The sequence below is a fragment of the Pagrus pagrus genome (assembly GCF_965226575.1).
Source record: "Pagrus pagrus genome assembly, chromosome: 6".
NCBI lineage: Eukaryota > Metazoa > Chordata > Actinopteri > Spariformes > Sparidae > Pagrus > Pagrus pagrus.
In genome coordinates, this window is record NC_140190.1 from 488,098 (window position 1) to 504,196 (window position 16,099).

Consider the following 16,099-nt stretch of genomic DNA (forward strand, 5'->3'; position numbering starts at 1 on the left):
CCAGACAGAATCAGACTGAACCAGACTGAACCAGACAGTACCAGACTGAACCAGACAAACCAGACTGAACCAGACAGAACCAGACAAACCAGACAGAACCTGATTGAACCAGACTGAACCAGACAAACCAGACAGTACCAGACAGTACCAGACTGAACCAGACGCCTCAGATAAAGTTACATAAATAAAAACACCTCAGAGGTTCAGAGGCCCACTTCATAGTCAAATTTATAGTTCTGGTGCAGTTTTGGACAGAACTTTCTGGTTTGTCTCTAGTCTGTCTCCAGTGTCTGAGGGCCCCAGAAACTGTGACTCCGCCCCTGCTGACCTCACATATATAAGGTCAGAGGTCAGTGTGTCAGTATGGGGTGTGTGTGTGTGTGTGTGTGTGTGTGTGCGTGTGTGTGTGTGCGTGTTCAGCTGTTGGTTTCTCACACAAACAAAATAAGATTTGATGTTTTGATATTATTTATATTAATAATCTAATATTAATAAAACACGTCACATTTAAACAACAGAAACGTTCAACATTATTATTTTCAATAATTTTAATTATGATCATTAATGAGTTTTTCATCACATCTTTACTTTTTTAGATTTTATTTGTTTACTGCATTTTTATTATTTTCATTCCTGTTTCGTAATAAAATAAACTTTATTGTAAATATTCAGTATTTACGTTAATGAATAAAAGCTGTTCAAATGAATAAGAAGTCGACTAAAGCGAACTCAAAGCTCTGTGAAAGAATGAGGAACATGAGAATAATAATCCTCTTCATGTTTTAATGTTGATGAATTGTGTTGTTCATCATTATTGATCTGATCAGTTTTCAGGAGAATAAAGGAGCGAAATATACACGAGCAGAGCAGGAGGAGGGCAGCACCTTCATCATCCTCATCCTCCTCAGTGTGTGTGTGTGTGTGTGTGAGTGTGTGTGTGTGTGTGTGAGTGAGTGAGTGTGTGTGGTCGCTCTCTGCTCTGCCTCGAGCTGGTGTCGGGCTGTTTCTCCTCCGGACTCTGACTGAAGGTAAAAACTCTCTTTTCTCTCGGTTAAATTCGGTGTTTTGTGAGTGAGGTTTGGTGTGAAGCATCAGCAGAGACTGTGTGAATGTGTGATGTTGGAATAAATAAAGTTCTGGTCGGGTTTAGTCGAAGCAGCGGAGCCTCGTTCACACCGACGGTCCGACTCTTTAACGGATTTTATATAAAACGTTCAAACGTTAAACTGATGCAGTGACGTCAGAGCGTTTTAATCCTGTTTACTGTCGAATAAACTGAATTCTGACAGAAAACTGAATCCAGAACGAACCGGACCGTTTCAGTCCAAACGTCTTTAGAAAAGATGAAACCTGCCGACTGAACTCTACTGCTTCACTGATCACTGATCAGTGATCAATAACCATCAGCTGCTTTTATTTTAGATTTCTTCTTCTGAAACACGTTAAAGTGTAAAACTGACTGAAATGTTTCCAGGTGAAAACGTGTCTGATCATCACTGCGATCATATTTCATGTTTCAGTAAACATGAAAGGTTTTAATGATCCAGTGAATCAGGACCGGTTCTACTGTCTAACTGTCTCTGGCTGTCTCACACCTTCTGAGGTTCAGATCTGATCTCAGACCAGCTCCTGTGTTTCTGGACCGGTTTGTGAGTCTTTCTGTGTGTGTGTGTGTGTGTCTCTGCAGGACCATGTCCCGGTCCAGCAGCAGGACTCTCTCTGCTCCTCTTCACGGTTACTACCTGACATGAAGGACTGAAGCTTGAGGACGCAGCACCCCCTGCTGGACTCCCGCCGCCCCTGCAGGCCATGGCTGAGCCCAGTTACTCCGACCTGATCGCCAAACACTACAACTACACCGGCAAGTTCCGGAAGACGCAGCACGACTCGGGTCTGAAGGCGGACTCTGTGGTCTTCATCATTGTGTGCTGCTTCATCATCCTGGAGAACATTCTGGTCCTGACCACCATCTGGAGGACTAAGAAGTTCCACAAGCCCATGTACTACTTCATCGGGAACCTGGCGCTGTCTGACCTGCTGGCCGGGGTCGTGTACACCGCCAACATCCTGCTGTCGGGCGCCAACACCTACAAGCTGACGCCGACGCAGTGGTTCTTCCGGGAGGGCAGCATGTTTGTGGCGCTGGCGGCCTCCGTCTTCAGCCTGCTGGCTATCGCCATCGAGCGCCACCTGACGATGCTGAAGATGAAGCTGCACAACAGCGGGAACACGTGCCGCGTGTTTCTGCTCATCAGCACCGTGTGGATGATCGCGGCGGTGCTGGGCGGGCTGCCAGTGATGGGCTGGAACTGCATCCAGAGCATGACGCAGTGCTCCACCGTGCTGCCACTGTACCACAAGACCTACATCCTGTTCTGCACCACCGTCTTCAGCATCATCCTCATGGCCATCGTGGTGCTGTACGCGCGCATCTATGCGCTGGTGCGCACACGCAGTCGCAAACTCGTCTTCCGCAAAGTGTCGAACGGCCGCGGCAGCGCGGGAACCAACGTGAAGAGCTCCGAGAAGTCGATGGCGCTGCTGAAGACCGTGATCATCGTCCTGAGCTGCTTCATCGCCTGCTGGGCGCCGCTCTTCATCCTCCTGCTGCTGGACGCTGCCTGCGAGACGCTTAGCTGTCCGATCCTCTACAAGGCCGAGTGGTTCCTGGCACTCGCCGTCCTCAACTCTGCCATGAACCCGCTCATCTACACGCTGACCAGCAACGAGATGCGCAGAGCCTTCCTGAAGACACTGCTGTGCTGCACCGCATGCGTCCGGCCGCGCGCCAAGTTCAGTGGGCCGGTCATGGGGGCGGAGTTCAGCCGCAGCAAGTCCGATAACTCCTCCCACCCCAACAAGGAAGAGGCGGAGCATTCCCCCAGAGAGACGGCTGTGTCCTCGGCCAACGTCACCTCGTCATCCTAAAGTAGACGAGTGTAGAGCTTCAGTAGTTTGTTTGTACAGGAAACAGGTGTGGACTCGTCCGGACCAGCAGCCGACCCAGACTCACAGCACTTGCGGAGACTTTAAACTGGTTCAACTGGGACCAGTGAGCCCTCAGATAGAGACGGGCCACACTTTGTAAGAAGCTCACACCTGAGCGTGTCCTCATCACACCTGAGCGTGTCCTCGCCACACCTGGAGCATGTCCTCATCACACCTGGAGCGTGTCCTCATCACACCTGAGCGTGTCCTCGCCACACCTGGAGCATGTCCTCATCACACCTGGAGCGTGTCCTCATCACACCTGGAGCGTGTCCCCTTAACACCTGCAGGACGACCAGCGGGATCACTTCAGCCTCCTGGATCACACTGGTCCAGATCCAGTCAGGACCGGATCAGACCGGCAGAGTACAGTCCTCATGATGGGGTGATCACTGATGAGTTGTGATCTGAGTGAACAGACGTGAGCTTCATACAAAGTGGTTTTGGTCCTTGTAGAAGAATCGGACTTCATACTGACCTTCTAAGAACAACTAGAACCTGTAGCCTTAAACAGCTGGAACATATTTAATTCATGTTGTTTCTTCACTTCACATGAAGTCACAGTTCAGCTGCTTCTCACCAACTCAACCAGTTTGTTTAAATTTAAAAATAAAATAAAGAAATCAGCTGTTTTAGTGAAGTTTTGGACTCAATCAGTTACTTTAGGTTCTCCGTCAGTGTTTCAGCCTCCGTACTGAGCGGATCTGTCCACAACCAGCTGTTGGCTTTCATCCAGCAGGGGGCGACGTGCTGAAACACTGAGCTTTAATGATGATGGGGCGTCTCAGAAACAGCTGAACTTTGAGTTTTTGTGTTTTTGTTGTGACGTTTTGTAAAAAGTTTAACTGTGTGAAAGTTTAGAAACTGTTGGTCAGAATGTATTTTCTACTTCCTGTCTGTCGTCGTTCCTGTCAGTAGTGGTGATGTCATCAGTCCAATTAATTTATATTTGAAACCAGGAAGAAAAAACAGATTTTCGTTTGTCAGATAAATGAAAGAAGGTTTTGTTTTGCTTCGTCTTGTGTTTCAGAAAAAATATCAAAAGATCAAATTTAATGAGGAACAAACAAATAATAAAACTCAGATAAAGTTAATTCTTGACCAAGGAGACAGTGGTCGAGAAGAAGAATCTCAGAACAAGGTCCATTTACTGGCTGTTCTGGAGCGTTTGATCACATCACATGATCTACATCAGCAGATTTAAAAGTCAGTTAAAATCATGGTCCTGAACCTTGAGAAGTCCTTCAATTGCTCCGAAAAAATACATGTAAACATCTGCAGCTTTATGACACCTGGACGAACTGATGAAGACAACGTGATACGACTGAAAGCTCCAGGACAGCTGCTAAATGGACCTTGTGGTGAAACTATGTCATGTGACAGTGAGTCCAACTGATTTGTATTTGTGCTGCTCAGAACCTCAGAGAAACTTCACGTTTTAAGAAAATCATCATCTTTGTAAATTTGGCTGGACGATCACACTCTGTTACCATGGTGACCAGTCCTTCTCAATGTCCATCTTCTGTCAGGAGCTGATCCATTAACCCATTAACTCCTGTCCGTCCATCCATCTGTCTGTCTGCACTGTTTAACTCCTGAATGTTGGTTTGTTAGTGAAAAATAAAGACAGAAATAGAAACAGTTTGTGTTTGAGAACAAATCAATCATGACAGAAGTAATCACATTACAAGTTAAACAATCTGAACATCCAGAAAGGCGACATTTTCTAATCTGTGTTGAAGATCTTTACATTTAAAACATACAGGTGTGTCTGAAGCCGCAGTGCATCCTGGGTATTTATACATCACTGTTGAGGACCTCAGCAGAATCATTTTCCAACAGTTCAGACTCTGAACGTGTCCGTTCAGACAAAATGGAGGACAGTAAACAGTGCATCACACGCAGGAAGTGGAGTGATAGACACATCCCATAATACTACAGCTCACTGTACACAGTGTAGACTGTATGACAGAGTCAGAACCCAAAGCATCAACATGTTGTGTTTTTGATAGCAGGAAGTGATGTCACAGTCTGTGTGAGTCTGTGTGTCGGCCATGTTGAGAGCTGTTTGACTCAGGCTGTGTCTCAATTCAGGGGCTGCATCCTTTAAAGGACGTCCACCGTTGTTAAATGGGACGGTCCAGCCTTCGGAGTATTTTCTGGTTGCGTCACCAGATGTTCCCGCCCCTTACCCTTACGTCACGATGTCTGCCGCCCAGGCCCGCGAAAGTGAAAATACGAGTAGAGTTTGACTGAAAAACGTTGGAGGTTTTAAAGTCCCTTGAAGTTTAACATATCTGGCGTTGGATGTTCAAATGAGTAAAAACCGAGTAAAAACCCAATTCCTACATTTAAATGTCAGATCTGCGCCACTTGATGTCGCCATTTTCTTACTTTCTTTCTTTCCTCTGTTTCGGGACTGAGCAGCGGCGTGCAAAGGATCTTGGGATATGGGAGGCCGCGAAGGATAGTAGCAGTGCGTCCTCCGAAAAGAGGGAAAAGAAGGCTGCATTTGAAGGAGCCTTTGAATTGGGACAGCCTTCGCGCGGCGTGGTGACGTAATTGGCCTTCAAATGCGTCCTGCGAAGGCTCCAAAGACAGGAGACAATGACGTCCCATAATGCCTTGCTGCTCCACTTAAAGTGCAGTCACATCATTTTTTTTAACTCCTCCACTGCAGCCTTTGTCTTCTTCAGAGCTGCTCCGTTGTCATGGAGACGGTTCACCTCCAGCTGCTGACCTCTGACCTCTGACAGGAGGGGGCGGAGCCTCACTGAGTCCACAGGGAGACATAAATAAAGGCTCTTGTTATGATTGGAGGTTCAGTTAAAGTTCAAAGTCTGAGTCGGATCTGGTCCTGGAGATCTTTCTGGTCCTGGGCCTGGTCATCAGACTGGGTTTGTTGATGAAAACTATGAATAGAGATACTGTTAGAAGTCATCGTCCTGCATTTAAAATCTACAAAAGTACAAAATGATTAGCATCAAAATGTAATCAAGTACCAAAAGTAACAGTACTCATTATGACTGATTTCATCATATATTACATTATTGATTATAATCACTGATGCATGAGTGAGTTCATCACTTTAATGTTGCTTCTGTGAATAAAGTTGTTAAATAAATGTAGTGGAGTAAAGTTACTCACCTGCCCAGAGACTACGGATGGAAAGTAGCTAGTAAGCTAAATCCAGTACAAAGCATCTTCTCTCATCTCGAGACTAATGTTATTTTGTACATTGTCCCTGATACAAATAAACTTATTAAATTAAATTTAAAGTAAAGTATTTGTCTCTGAGATGAAGAGCAGGAGTAACAATAATGAAAAATAAAATTGTACTAGTTAAAGTACAGTACTCAAGTAAATGTACTTAGTTACTTGCCACGAGTGATAACTGACAGGAGAAAGTGGAACAACAGTTAAAGTTTCTTCTTCATCCCTCTGCAGACTTTAAGATGATGCACCAGGTTTGTCGTCCTGCTGTGAGTGAGGCGGTGCTGCCCCCCTGTGGTCACATCAGGACACTACAGTCTGCAGAGTGTCCAGCAGGGGGCGCTGTTCAGACCAGCTCCACACATTCAGAGGCTTCTTTTATTGCAGTTTTCCAAGAAGATAATTATATTTAATTACTTTTATTGACTTCACAATGAAAAACTGAAATCAAGCAGAAGAGTGAGTTCCTTCTGTTTTTGTGCCTCAGTGACTTTAACCTGCTGCTCAGACAAACAGTGAGTCAGTAAACAGACAGATAATGTTTAACCAGAGGAGGTCCATCCATCTGTCCGTCTGTCCATCTGTCCGTCTGTGTGTCTGTCAGAAGTCATCGGAGCTTCAGGAGGATCTGATGGACCTGGTTCAGTTCTTCACGCTGTCTGTCTGCTGCTGTGAGTCTCTGAAACAATCTGTCTGACCTTTAACAGTTCACATACCGTCTGCTCACTTCCTGTTTGTCTCTGATTGGTTGACAGGGTGGACGGCTGCTGCCAGGTCATATTATAGCGGTGAGTAAAGTGTCCACATTACTGATGTCCTAACGTGTCCTCTGTCTGCAGATGTCCTAACGTGTCCACTCATTACTGATGTCCTAACGTGTCCTCTCTCTGCAGATAGTCCCAGACTCATTGTGACAGATGAGATAGAGGACGGACAGACGGTGGAGGTCACCTGTACTCTTCCTATAGACTACACTGGAGGGGACTGCCGTCTTTACAGAGAAGACTCTTCGACCCCGCTCAGAGTGATGACAACCAGAACTTTCCTCTGTGTCTTCCACTTGACGTCCACAGAGCTGCTGGGACGTCGTCCGGTGGGCAGTCGGATCTACCTGAAGTGTGACTACCACCTCCAGCAGTACACGTCAGCGTTCAGCGACATCAAGGGAGTGACTGTCCGCGGTATGTCTGCCTTGTGGACCATCACCTGTATGTGGACGGGTACAGTACACTCTGAGCTCCAGTCTTTGGTTCTGTATTGACCTGTGTCTGCTGGTGGTCTGTCCTCTAGGCAGCAGTCCCAGTCCTTATCTGTCTGTCAGCCGTCGCCTCCTCTCACCTGGTGACAGCGTGGAGGTCACCTGTTCCCCGCCGCTCCGCTACGTGTCCAGCTGTCGCTTCTACAGAGACAGCGTGATCATCGCAACAGGGTCCTGCAGCAGGAACCTGACGGGCCGACAGCTCGCCATCTGGAAGAAAAGCACCACGCTGCTTCCTGTCAACATGACCTGCAGATACGATCCACACGATCACCTGGACATCCGCTCAGAGCCCAGCAACCATCACATGCTTTTTGTAGTGGGTAAGAAGCAGTCAGGCTCATTTACCAGTTTTGGATCAGTACTTTTAGAATGCTTCTCAGGAAGGGTTGTAGTGCTCCTCAGAGAACCTGTTCCTAAAGCTCTGAGAACCCAAACCACACAGAACAAACTGTTCAGTTCATCTCAGTCCAGTCCGGATCAGATCAGGTCAAGTCAAAGTCCAACACACAGTCTGTCAGTAAACCACAGGATGTGTTTGAACTTTTGATCCGATGATGAAACTTACCGAAGTCAACGATCGTTAAATCAACATTTAACATGAAACTTGTTACAGTGTAAATTTAGACTTCAACATTCAACGTTTCATTACAAACTTTAATTCATGCAGCAAAAACTACAGACAGGATTCAAACCCTCAACCTCCACCTCAGTACGAGGCGTGAGCTTCACCAGGAAGTTTCTTCAGGTCTTGCAAACTAAACTGCCCATCTACCCAGAACTCACTCAAATGACCAGGCGGCTTTTCCTTTTCTTCCTTTTATTTTCCAAGTGCACGCAGTTTAAGCCATTTCCATCAGCCATGAGGTGAAAAACCTTTCAATCATAGAAACACACAAAAAGAAAAAATGTTTAAATTCTGCACATAATGCCAATGATATTTCAAACGACTGTAATAGGAACTGAGTAAACAAAAAAACAGAAAAATAAACACCTAAATAAATACTGTGAAACTCAAACCGTTTACATTAAATTGCAAATTAAGTGCAAATAAGGTGCCGTCAGTTGTTTTAGCATGTTGTCAGATAAGTATGAATTTCACTTCTTTTTAATATTTATTGTTGGTCTATTTATTGTTTTTAACAAACTGTCTCAATTTCAACTGTATTTAACCATTAACTATGTATTTTAACATTACTTTTTTACCTTAATTACATTTTATGGTCGAATTTTAATAAATAAAGTGAAAAAATTAGTCTTTACACAAATTTCCCAACTGTTTACATTCAATTATGAAATATCTGCATTGAATATTAAAGTATGAAATGCTCAAGTCATGCTATATTTAAATTGCCTAATTGCTTTTATGATTAACACACATTTCATAATTGACCAAAGATCAGAGTGACGCGCTCAGACATGTTCTACATACAGAACATTCTCACCAGTTCAGGACATTCACAAGCAATCAGCACGTGGGCACTCAATGGTTACAAGCCACGCGTTACTGGGCAACCAACCCCGTGGCTAAGCTAAGCTAAGCTAAGCTAAGCTAAGCTAAGCCAAGCTATCACAAACAACCTGCAGTGACCCTCCGCAGCAGGAGTCTGTCCACAGCGTCTGACCGGCCGCCTCCCTGCGCACCTGTGACTGATGATCTCACCTGTGATGACGTGCGCTGTTTTTTACAGTCCGGCCAGCAGCTGTGCGATGGTTCCTCCTTCCGGTTTTTTGTCGTCCTTTTGCAGTTTTTGTAGTTATTTAATTAGCACTCGTTTAAACTTCAGTTTGCTTGACAATTATTGATCAGCTTTATTATTGATCAGCTTTATTAGACTCCATGTTTGGTCATCAAACCCTGGAACATTAGTCACAGGATGAAGGCTGGCTGACGTGTGTGTTTACCTGCTGTGTGTGTGTGTGTTTACAGATGTGACTCAGGTCTCCTCCTCAGTCAGCTGCTCAGTCTCAGTGGATGATGATCAGCTGACGGGGTTGACAGGCAGCTGGACGTTTGTTGGTGCAGACGGAGCGACGGTCTCTGTTCAGGTGACCAACAGCAGCCTGAAGTCCGACCACACCTGCAGCGACTCACCATGATGTCGTCTGTCACACACGGTGACAGTTAAGAGTCATTCTGGTGTTTTGAACCTGGGTCTGATATACATACTTTAGATCACCTCAGTCAGCAGCAGGTCCACCTGTCCACAGGTGTGCTGCTGTCATGCTCAGGTCTCTGTTCCTCTCAGGTCATTCAGATCCAGCCTGTCCTGCAGTTTCACCACCTGGTCTCACTTCAGTGAATATGGTCACATCTGCTCCACCTGTCTGAACTGTGATGATGTTACCCGCCTCAGTTTGTCTCTGCTGACTGATGAACAGAAGCTCAGAGCAGTCAGTGGAGAGCAGGAAGACATGTTGAGGTGATGGGTCACATGACCTGGAGGCTGATGTCACAGTTTATATTTACAGACACGTCAATAAAACAGTGGATCATTTGTCGTTTGTCTCTTTTCTGACATGTTTCTGCCTCGTTCAGAGGATTTTCTGTAACTAAGCAACTGACCAGAGTGAACGACGTGCTTCTGTTTACACCGACATGCCCAGTGTGTGGTCATGTGACCTGTATTTTCAGGTGTGTTGTGTGGACGAGGCCTCCGACTGACAGGAAGTGGTTCCCTGCTGCTCAGTTTCAGTGTTTGAGAAAAGCTGAAGACATAAAACCAAAACTAGGAGAGAAAACATCTTTAAACAGATTCTTTAAATATTTAAAAGTTTGACAACAGATTTTAGGATCCGTCTTTCTGTTTAATAACAAAAGACTTTTTCATTTCATTTCTAACAGCAGAGTTCAGATTTACAGAGCGACCCTGAACCTCTCAACACAAACATCTTAAACTGTGAACACAAAGTAAACAGTGTTTCTTCACATGGAAACATTCAACAACAAACACAAGGATCTTAAAACATACAGAAAATGTACAAAGTGTACTTGAATGAAGGACGTCACAGCTGAGTCTCTTCCCACAATCCTCTCTGGCTCCAAAGAAGAAAAACTAGAAGGAGGCAAACGAGATCGTCAAAGATTTTGTCTTCACACATGAAGACGTCTCACTACTTCAATAACTTCAGAGACTGAACTCTGTCCCGACTTTCATTTCACAGAAACCCGTTCGGAGAAACTTTATTTATAAACGTCTTCAGGTGTGTGTCTACAGGTGCGTGTTCCTGTGTGCAGGTGTGTGTCTACAGGTGCGTGTTCCTGTGTGCAGGTGTGTGTCTACAGGTGCGTGTTCCTGTGTGCAGGTGCGTGTTCCTGTGTGCAAGTGCGTGTTCCTGTGTGCAGGTGTGTGTTCCTATGTACAGGTGTGTATTCCTGTCTACAGGTGTGTGTCTACAGGTGCGTGTTCCTGTGTGCAGGTGCGTGTTCCTGTGTGCAAGTGCGTGTTCCTATGTACAGGTGTGTATTCCTGTGTGCAGGTGTGTGTCTACAGGTGCGTGTTCCTGTGTGCAGGTGTGTGATCAGGTTCTGACCTCAGTTTTTGGAGCTTGACTTGAACTCCTGCTGAGCCTGAAACACATTGAGACACGTCAGTACTGAATCCTGAGACCTCACAGAGTGATCCTGAGACCTCACAGAGTGATCCTGTGACCTCACAGAGTGATCCTGTGACCTCACAGAGTGATCCTGTGACCTCACAGAGTGATCCTGTGACCTCACAGAGTGATCCTGAGACCTCACAGAGTGATCCTGTGACCTCACAGAGTGATCCTGTGACCTCACAGAGTGATCCTGTGACCTCACAGAGTGACCCTGTGACCTCACAGAGTGACCCTGTGACCTCACAGAGTGACCCTGTGACCTCACAGAGTGACCCTGTGACCTCAGGTTACTGACCATGTAGCTGCCCGTGTGGAAGCCACACGTGTAGCACAGCATCAACATGCTGGAGGTGGCGTCGCCGCCGCTGAGAGGAGGAGGAGGAGGGATGAAGGTCATGGAGCCCTTCAGAGAGACACTGAGTCAGCAGAGAAGATATCATCAATAATCATCAGATCAATAAATATGATAGTGTCAGTTTTACCGCTGAGCCCGACTGAGGAGAGGAAACGGAGGGAAGAGAAGCTGTGATTGGTCGGTGTCTCTGCTCCAGTCTCCTCTTGCTTGTTTCTCCACTTTACTCTGATTACTCTGAATACACTAATTACTGAGCTGCTCTTCGACCTGCTGACACACAACCAGACACACAACACTGGATCAACACACACACCTGCAGAGCTCACAGCAGGTGACGTGACCTCAGACTGACATGTTCACACCTTTCACTGGTTTTATTGATTCAATTATTGATCAACTGATTGAAAAGATAACGAGCAGATGAATCATTGATAAACAGGATGTGCAGCTTCTCTAATGTCATTATTCACTGAATATCTTTGACCTTTAAACTGTTGTTGGATAGAATCTGAATTAAAACAACAACAACAACAACAACAACAACAACAAAGTGAATCAGTCAAAAGATTCACTGAAATAAATCTGAGATTTCATTTGGTTGAACATTGAAACCTTTGGAGAAACAAACAGGACTGAAGAGCAGCTGTGAGGAACTCCAGGATGTTTCCAGGATGTTTCCAGGATGTTTCCAGGATGTCTCCAGGATGAAGGACCTTGAGCTCTCTGAGGTCCAGGGGGGTATTCCAGAAAGGAGGTTCAACAAACTAGGCTAACCCTGAACTCTGAGTTGACTCACCCTGTGAAGTGAAACTCTGAGTGTTCAGTCCCAGAACAGCTGATCTGAGTCAGGTAAGTCGACTCTGAGTATGTAACTCTGAGCTGAGCTCGAGCCTGACGACTAGTAAAAAGCATCATCATCAATGGAGCTCCGATACTGTGATTCACCATGGCAACAGGGGAGAAAAGTCACTGACAGAGTTTTAGATGCGGCCGTCTTTTCATTTTGAATTTAACATCAGTTTCTTTCATATTAGCCTTTGGGGAAGTGGTTGAATGTTGTTCAATGTTTTATTTTAGGCTATTTTATTTAATTTAAACCGGCTGAAAATGAAATAGCCTACCTATAAAAACAGTCTCACGATGGCTCCTCCTCCTTCTGGCTGCTGAAGGTGATTGATTAACCTGCGAAGTGATTAAAGAGGATGGTTCAGATCTGAGAGCACGTCAGCGATGACGTGTAGCCTGATATTCGCTGTGCGGCCGGAGAATATAAATGACGGACTGATGAGGAGCGGTTCTGTTGGGTCCAGTCCTCGTCAGGGAGCGAGAGCTCATCTAAATGAATCTAAATTCTCCTCCTGGTGTAAAACTATGTGAATTATTTCTGCTTCAACATGATCGGACTGAAGGAAAGGACAGCCGCTGTCAGACAGCTCCGTCACACTCAGGGTTTCTTCAGGTGAACCTGCCAGTGAGCAGGTGAGGTCCACAGAGTCAGTTACCGCGGTAACAGACCCAGAGTTTCAGTTACCTCTCTTTCTGGAGCTGAACACTCAGAGTTTCTCTCATCTCAGGGTTAACAAACTCAGAGTTTTCACAAAACCCGCTTTCTGGAAGACCCCCAGGTCCACCTGCTGCCATGTGACCAGCACTGAACCACTGAAGGCAGGAACGCAGAACAACAGCTGACCAGCAGGTGGCAGCTTCTTCATCTTCGTCACTGAACTTCAGTTTGTTTCCTCCTCAAATAATGAAGACTGATCCTGATGATGAAGAGCAGTGCTGCTCCTCTCTCCATGCTGCCCTCCTCCTCCTCCTCCTCCTGCTCCTCCTCCTGCCCCTCCTCCTGCCCCTCCTCCTGCTCCTCCTCCTCCTGCTCCTCCTCCTGCTCCTCCTCCTCCTGCCCCTCCTCCTGCTCCTCCTGCTCCTCCTCCTCCTGCTCCTCCTCCTGCTCCTCCTCCTCCTGCCCCTCCTCCTGCCCCTCCTCCTGCTCCTCCTGCTCCTCCCCCTCCTCCTCCTGCTCCTCCTCCTGCTCCTCCTCCTCCTGCCCCTCCTCCTGCTCCTCCTGCTCCTCCTCCTGCCCCTCCTCCTGCTCCTCCTGCCCCTCCTCCTGCTCCTGCTCCTCCAGGCAGAGTTGCTGCTGAGCTGCAGTGTATTGAAGACATGAAGAAGAGTCTGGTGGTTACATGAAGTCAGCGATCAGTGACGACAGACTCACGTGTTTCAAAGACCAACAGAAGATCTCATTCATCTCACCGGTTCTGTTGTCGGTTCTGTTGTAGTCTGTCAGAATATTCAACATTAAACGTACACAGAACAGTTTACAGTAGAAGTGAGTCACAGCAGCCTGCAGGTGGTTCTGACAGCCCGGCACAGAACCAGAGATCAGATCATCACACTCGTCCTCCTCAGTTAACACACAGTGAGTCTCACTGTTCACACAGAACTTCATCTTTAGTTCTGTTCAGTCTTTTTCAGTGGACCACCTGGTTAACAGTGAGTCTGTTTCAGGTTCTGATGAGGTCACATGATGAAAATAATTCATTAGAGGAGAAGAGGAAAATACTGAAACTGTGTAAATGATGATTAGATCAGCCGGTCCTGGGTCCTGGTCTGATACCCAGACACAAACCCGGGTCTGATACCCAGTCCTGGGCCCAGGTCTTTACCTTGGTCGCGGTGGCTTTGCTGGGTCCGTGTAGCCCGTCGGGGTTCAGCAGTCTGCTGACTTCCTGTTCCCCCTTGTTGTTGTAGTCATCGAAGCGAACGCCGCAGCGCTGACCTTTGACCCACAGAACCACGGCCAGATACGCCAGACCGTCCTCTGAAAACATGGCCCGACACCGAGAACCGACTCTCCAGTTCTGATTCACACAGACCACATCTGGAACATCTCTGTGGAACATCTCTGTGGAACATCTCTGTGGAACATCTCTGGAACATCTCTGTGGAACATCTCTGTGGAACATCTCTGTGAAACATCTCTGTGGAACATCTCTGTGGAACATCTCTGTGGAACATCTCTGTGGAACATCTCTGTGAAACATCTCTCTGGAACATCTCTCTGGAACATCTCTCTGGAACATCTCTGTAACATCTCTGTGGAACATCTCTGTGGAACATCTCTGTGAAACATCTCTCTGGAACATCTCTCTGGAACATCTCTCTGGAACATCTGTGGAACATCACAAACTCAACACTCTCTTACTAATTTTTCTTTCAGCAGAGCTTTTGACCGTCTCCCCTGGACTTCTTCAGGACAGCAGTTTGGATATCTAACAGGTGACGTTACCTGAGAGTTCTGTCTCTGTGGTTGTACAGCACCATCTGGACTTTGGAGCGCACTCAGTTCCACTTCCTCCTCATTGCCACACACACACAACCACAACCACACACACACACACACACACACACACACACACACACACGGTTCCACATTCACACACACACACACACACACACACACACACACACACACACGGTTCCACATTCACACACATAGCACTTTATCCTAAAATCTTAACTGCAGGAGCACAACCCACCAGACTCCATTAAAAAACACAACGTGAACACTGGACCTGTTAGCTGAATGATTTCTGCACAGTCCGCAGTCCTACAGGTCGGAACCATCACCTGTTTGTTACCAACCAGCCTCTCCTGTTTCCTGCCTGTCTCTTCACAATAAAGGCAGAAAACTGCCCCAAACAATATTATTTACAGAAAGATTACATTAACAGCAAACTGTAATTTATAACACTTTAAAAGAATCTTTATACAATCTGTATTAAAATTGGCAGAAATTTGAATGAAGTTCGGCGGACAGTTCCATTAAGACAGCTGCTCCACCTTTACCTGCTGAAATTACAGTAAAATGTCACCAACCCGTCACTTTTCTGTAACATTTCAACTCAAACTATAAAATACAACATTTGAAACAAACCTGTGAAATGTCCAAATTGTTTTCAAACGTTTCTATGAGAGAAGTTTCATCTTCAGCCGCCGTGACGGAGTCCTGCAGAGAGAAAACACGTTAGCAGGTCAGCTAACGGAGAAGCGTCAGCTAGCAAACAAGCTAACATTAGCAACTAACGGCGTTAGCCAAACCGCCGCTGAGCCCGGGTCTTTCCATGGACCGTGAAGCTGTTAGCTAGCTCATCAGTTAATTAGCTAGCTAGCTGCTCAGACGTCGTATTTCCGTTAATAACTTTTCTACATGAACACTAAGAAAATAATTAATTAATGACGCATCACTCACCGGCTCCTCGGACAGCACACTGCCTGCTGTCAGCTCAGTCATGGCTGCCATCACTTAAACTCGCTTATTTCACAAAGGTAAACATTTAACCGCGAACCTGCGTCAACATACCCGGATGTGAGGAGAGAGCTTCCGGTCGGACGTTTCAAAATAAATGTTCTCCTGGAACACAGGCCAAAGTAAAGTATTCATACTGCAGAAACTAAACTCTTTATATTTATCTAATTCGTCATATATTCTTTATACACACCCTGTTTTTCCTGATCAGTCTTTTGATTTAATGTAAAGTCTAAAAACAATATTCTTCTGTTAATCAGCCCTGAAGAACAGTTGAATGAATTATATCATGACGTCAGTATCATGAGTAATAACCGGCTGTGAAGATGAAGCTGAAGTTTGTGCTGTTGAGAGACTGAAAATATGTTTG

The 16,099-nt window shown here is 46.0% G+C and overlaps 4 protein-coding genes and 1 long non-coding RNA gene across 8 annotated transcripts; 2 read left to right on the forward strand and 3 right to left on the reverse strand.

The window, feature by feature from the left end:
• Window positions 1–928: 928 nt before the first annotated feature.
• Window positions 929–4,629, forward strand: s1pr1 (sphingosine-1-phosphate receptor 1). Its single transcript, XM_084355375.1, has 2 exons — window positions 929–1,028; window positions 1,688–4,629. The coding sequence occupies exon 2, from the start codon at window positions 1,810–1,812 to the stop codon at window positions 2,926–2,928; it is 1,119 nt and encodes a 372-aa protein (XP_084211501.1). The 5' UTR covers window positions 929–1,028; window positions 1,688–1,809; the 3' UTR covers window positions 2,929–4,629.
• A 2,110-nt stretch (window positions 4,630–6,739) lies between these two features.
• LOC311258787 (uncharacterized protein) lies at window positions 6,740–9,646 on the forward strand (the record flags this gene model as incomplete). 2 transcript variants are annotated; one of them, XM_084355377.1, is made up of 5 exons in its annotated part: window positions 6,740–6,872; window positions 6,957–6,989; window positions 7,095–7,382; window positions 7,492–7,782; window positions 9,390–9,646. In XM_084355377.1, the coding sequence occupies 5 exons, from the start codon at window positions 6,740–6,742 to the stop codon at window positions 9,557–9,559; spliced, it is 915 nt and encodes a 304-aa protein (XP_084211503.1). In that variant the 3' UTR covers window positions 9,560–9,646. The 2 variants fall into 2 exon arrangements, with proteins under 2 accessions (XP_084211503.1, XP_084211502.1); XM_084355376.1 differs by lacking the exon at window positions 9,390–9,646 and having other exon boundaries at window positions 7,492–8,252.
• On the reverse strand, window positions 7,798–9,451 carry LOC311258789. The gene is made up of 3 exons (XR_014622780.1): window positions 9,365–9,451; window positions 8,246–8,335; window positions 7,798–7,883 (listed from the first exon to the last, which is right to left on the reverse strand). It is a non-coding gene; the product is annotated as an uncharacterized lncRNA (long non-coding RNA).
• LOC311258788 (uncharacterized protein) lies at window positions 9,484–15,806 on the reverse strand. 3 transcript variants are annotated; one of them, XR_014622778.1, is made up of 7 exons: window positions 15,673–15,806; window positions 15,358–15,429; window positions 11,545–11,684; window positions 11,358–11,465; window positions 10,994–11,030; window positions 9,640–10,515; window positions 9,484–9,565 (listed from the first exon to the last, which is right to left on the reverse strand). XR_014622778.1 is itself a non-coding variant. In XM_084355378.1 (5 exons), the coding sequence occupies exons 1-5, from the start codon at window positions 15,721–15,723 to the stop codon at window positions 10,386–10,388; spliced, it is 411 nt and encodes a 136-aa protein (XP_084211504.1). In that variant the 5' UTR covers window positions 15,724–15,806; the 3' UTR covers window positions 10,202–10,385. The 3 variants fall into 3 exon arrangements, 1 of the variants encoding a protein (XP_084211504.1); XR_014622779.1 differs by having other exon boundaries at window positions 11,545–11,687; XM_084355378.1 differs by lacking the exons at window positions 9,484–9,565; window positions 11,545–11,684 and having other exon boundaries at window positions 10,202–10,515; window positions 11,358–11,478.
• LOC311258688 (uncharacterized protein) lies at window positions 13,012–14,857 on the reverse strand (the record flags this gene model as incomplete). The annotated part of the gene is made up of 3 exons (XM_084355200.1): window positions 14,087–14,857; window positions 13,499–13,562; window positions 13,012–13,076 (listed from the first exon to the last, which is right to left on the reverse strand). The coding sequence occupies exons 1-3, from the start codon at window positions 14,564–14,566 to the stop codon at window positions 13,012–13,014; spliced, it is 609 nt and encodes a 202-aa protein (XP_084211326.1). The 5' UTR covers window positions 14,567–14,857.
• Window positions 15,807–16,099: the final 293 nt, after the last annotated feature.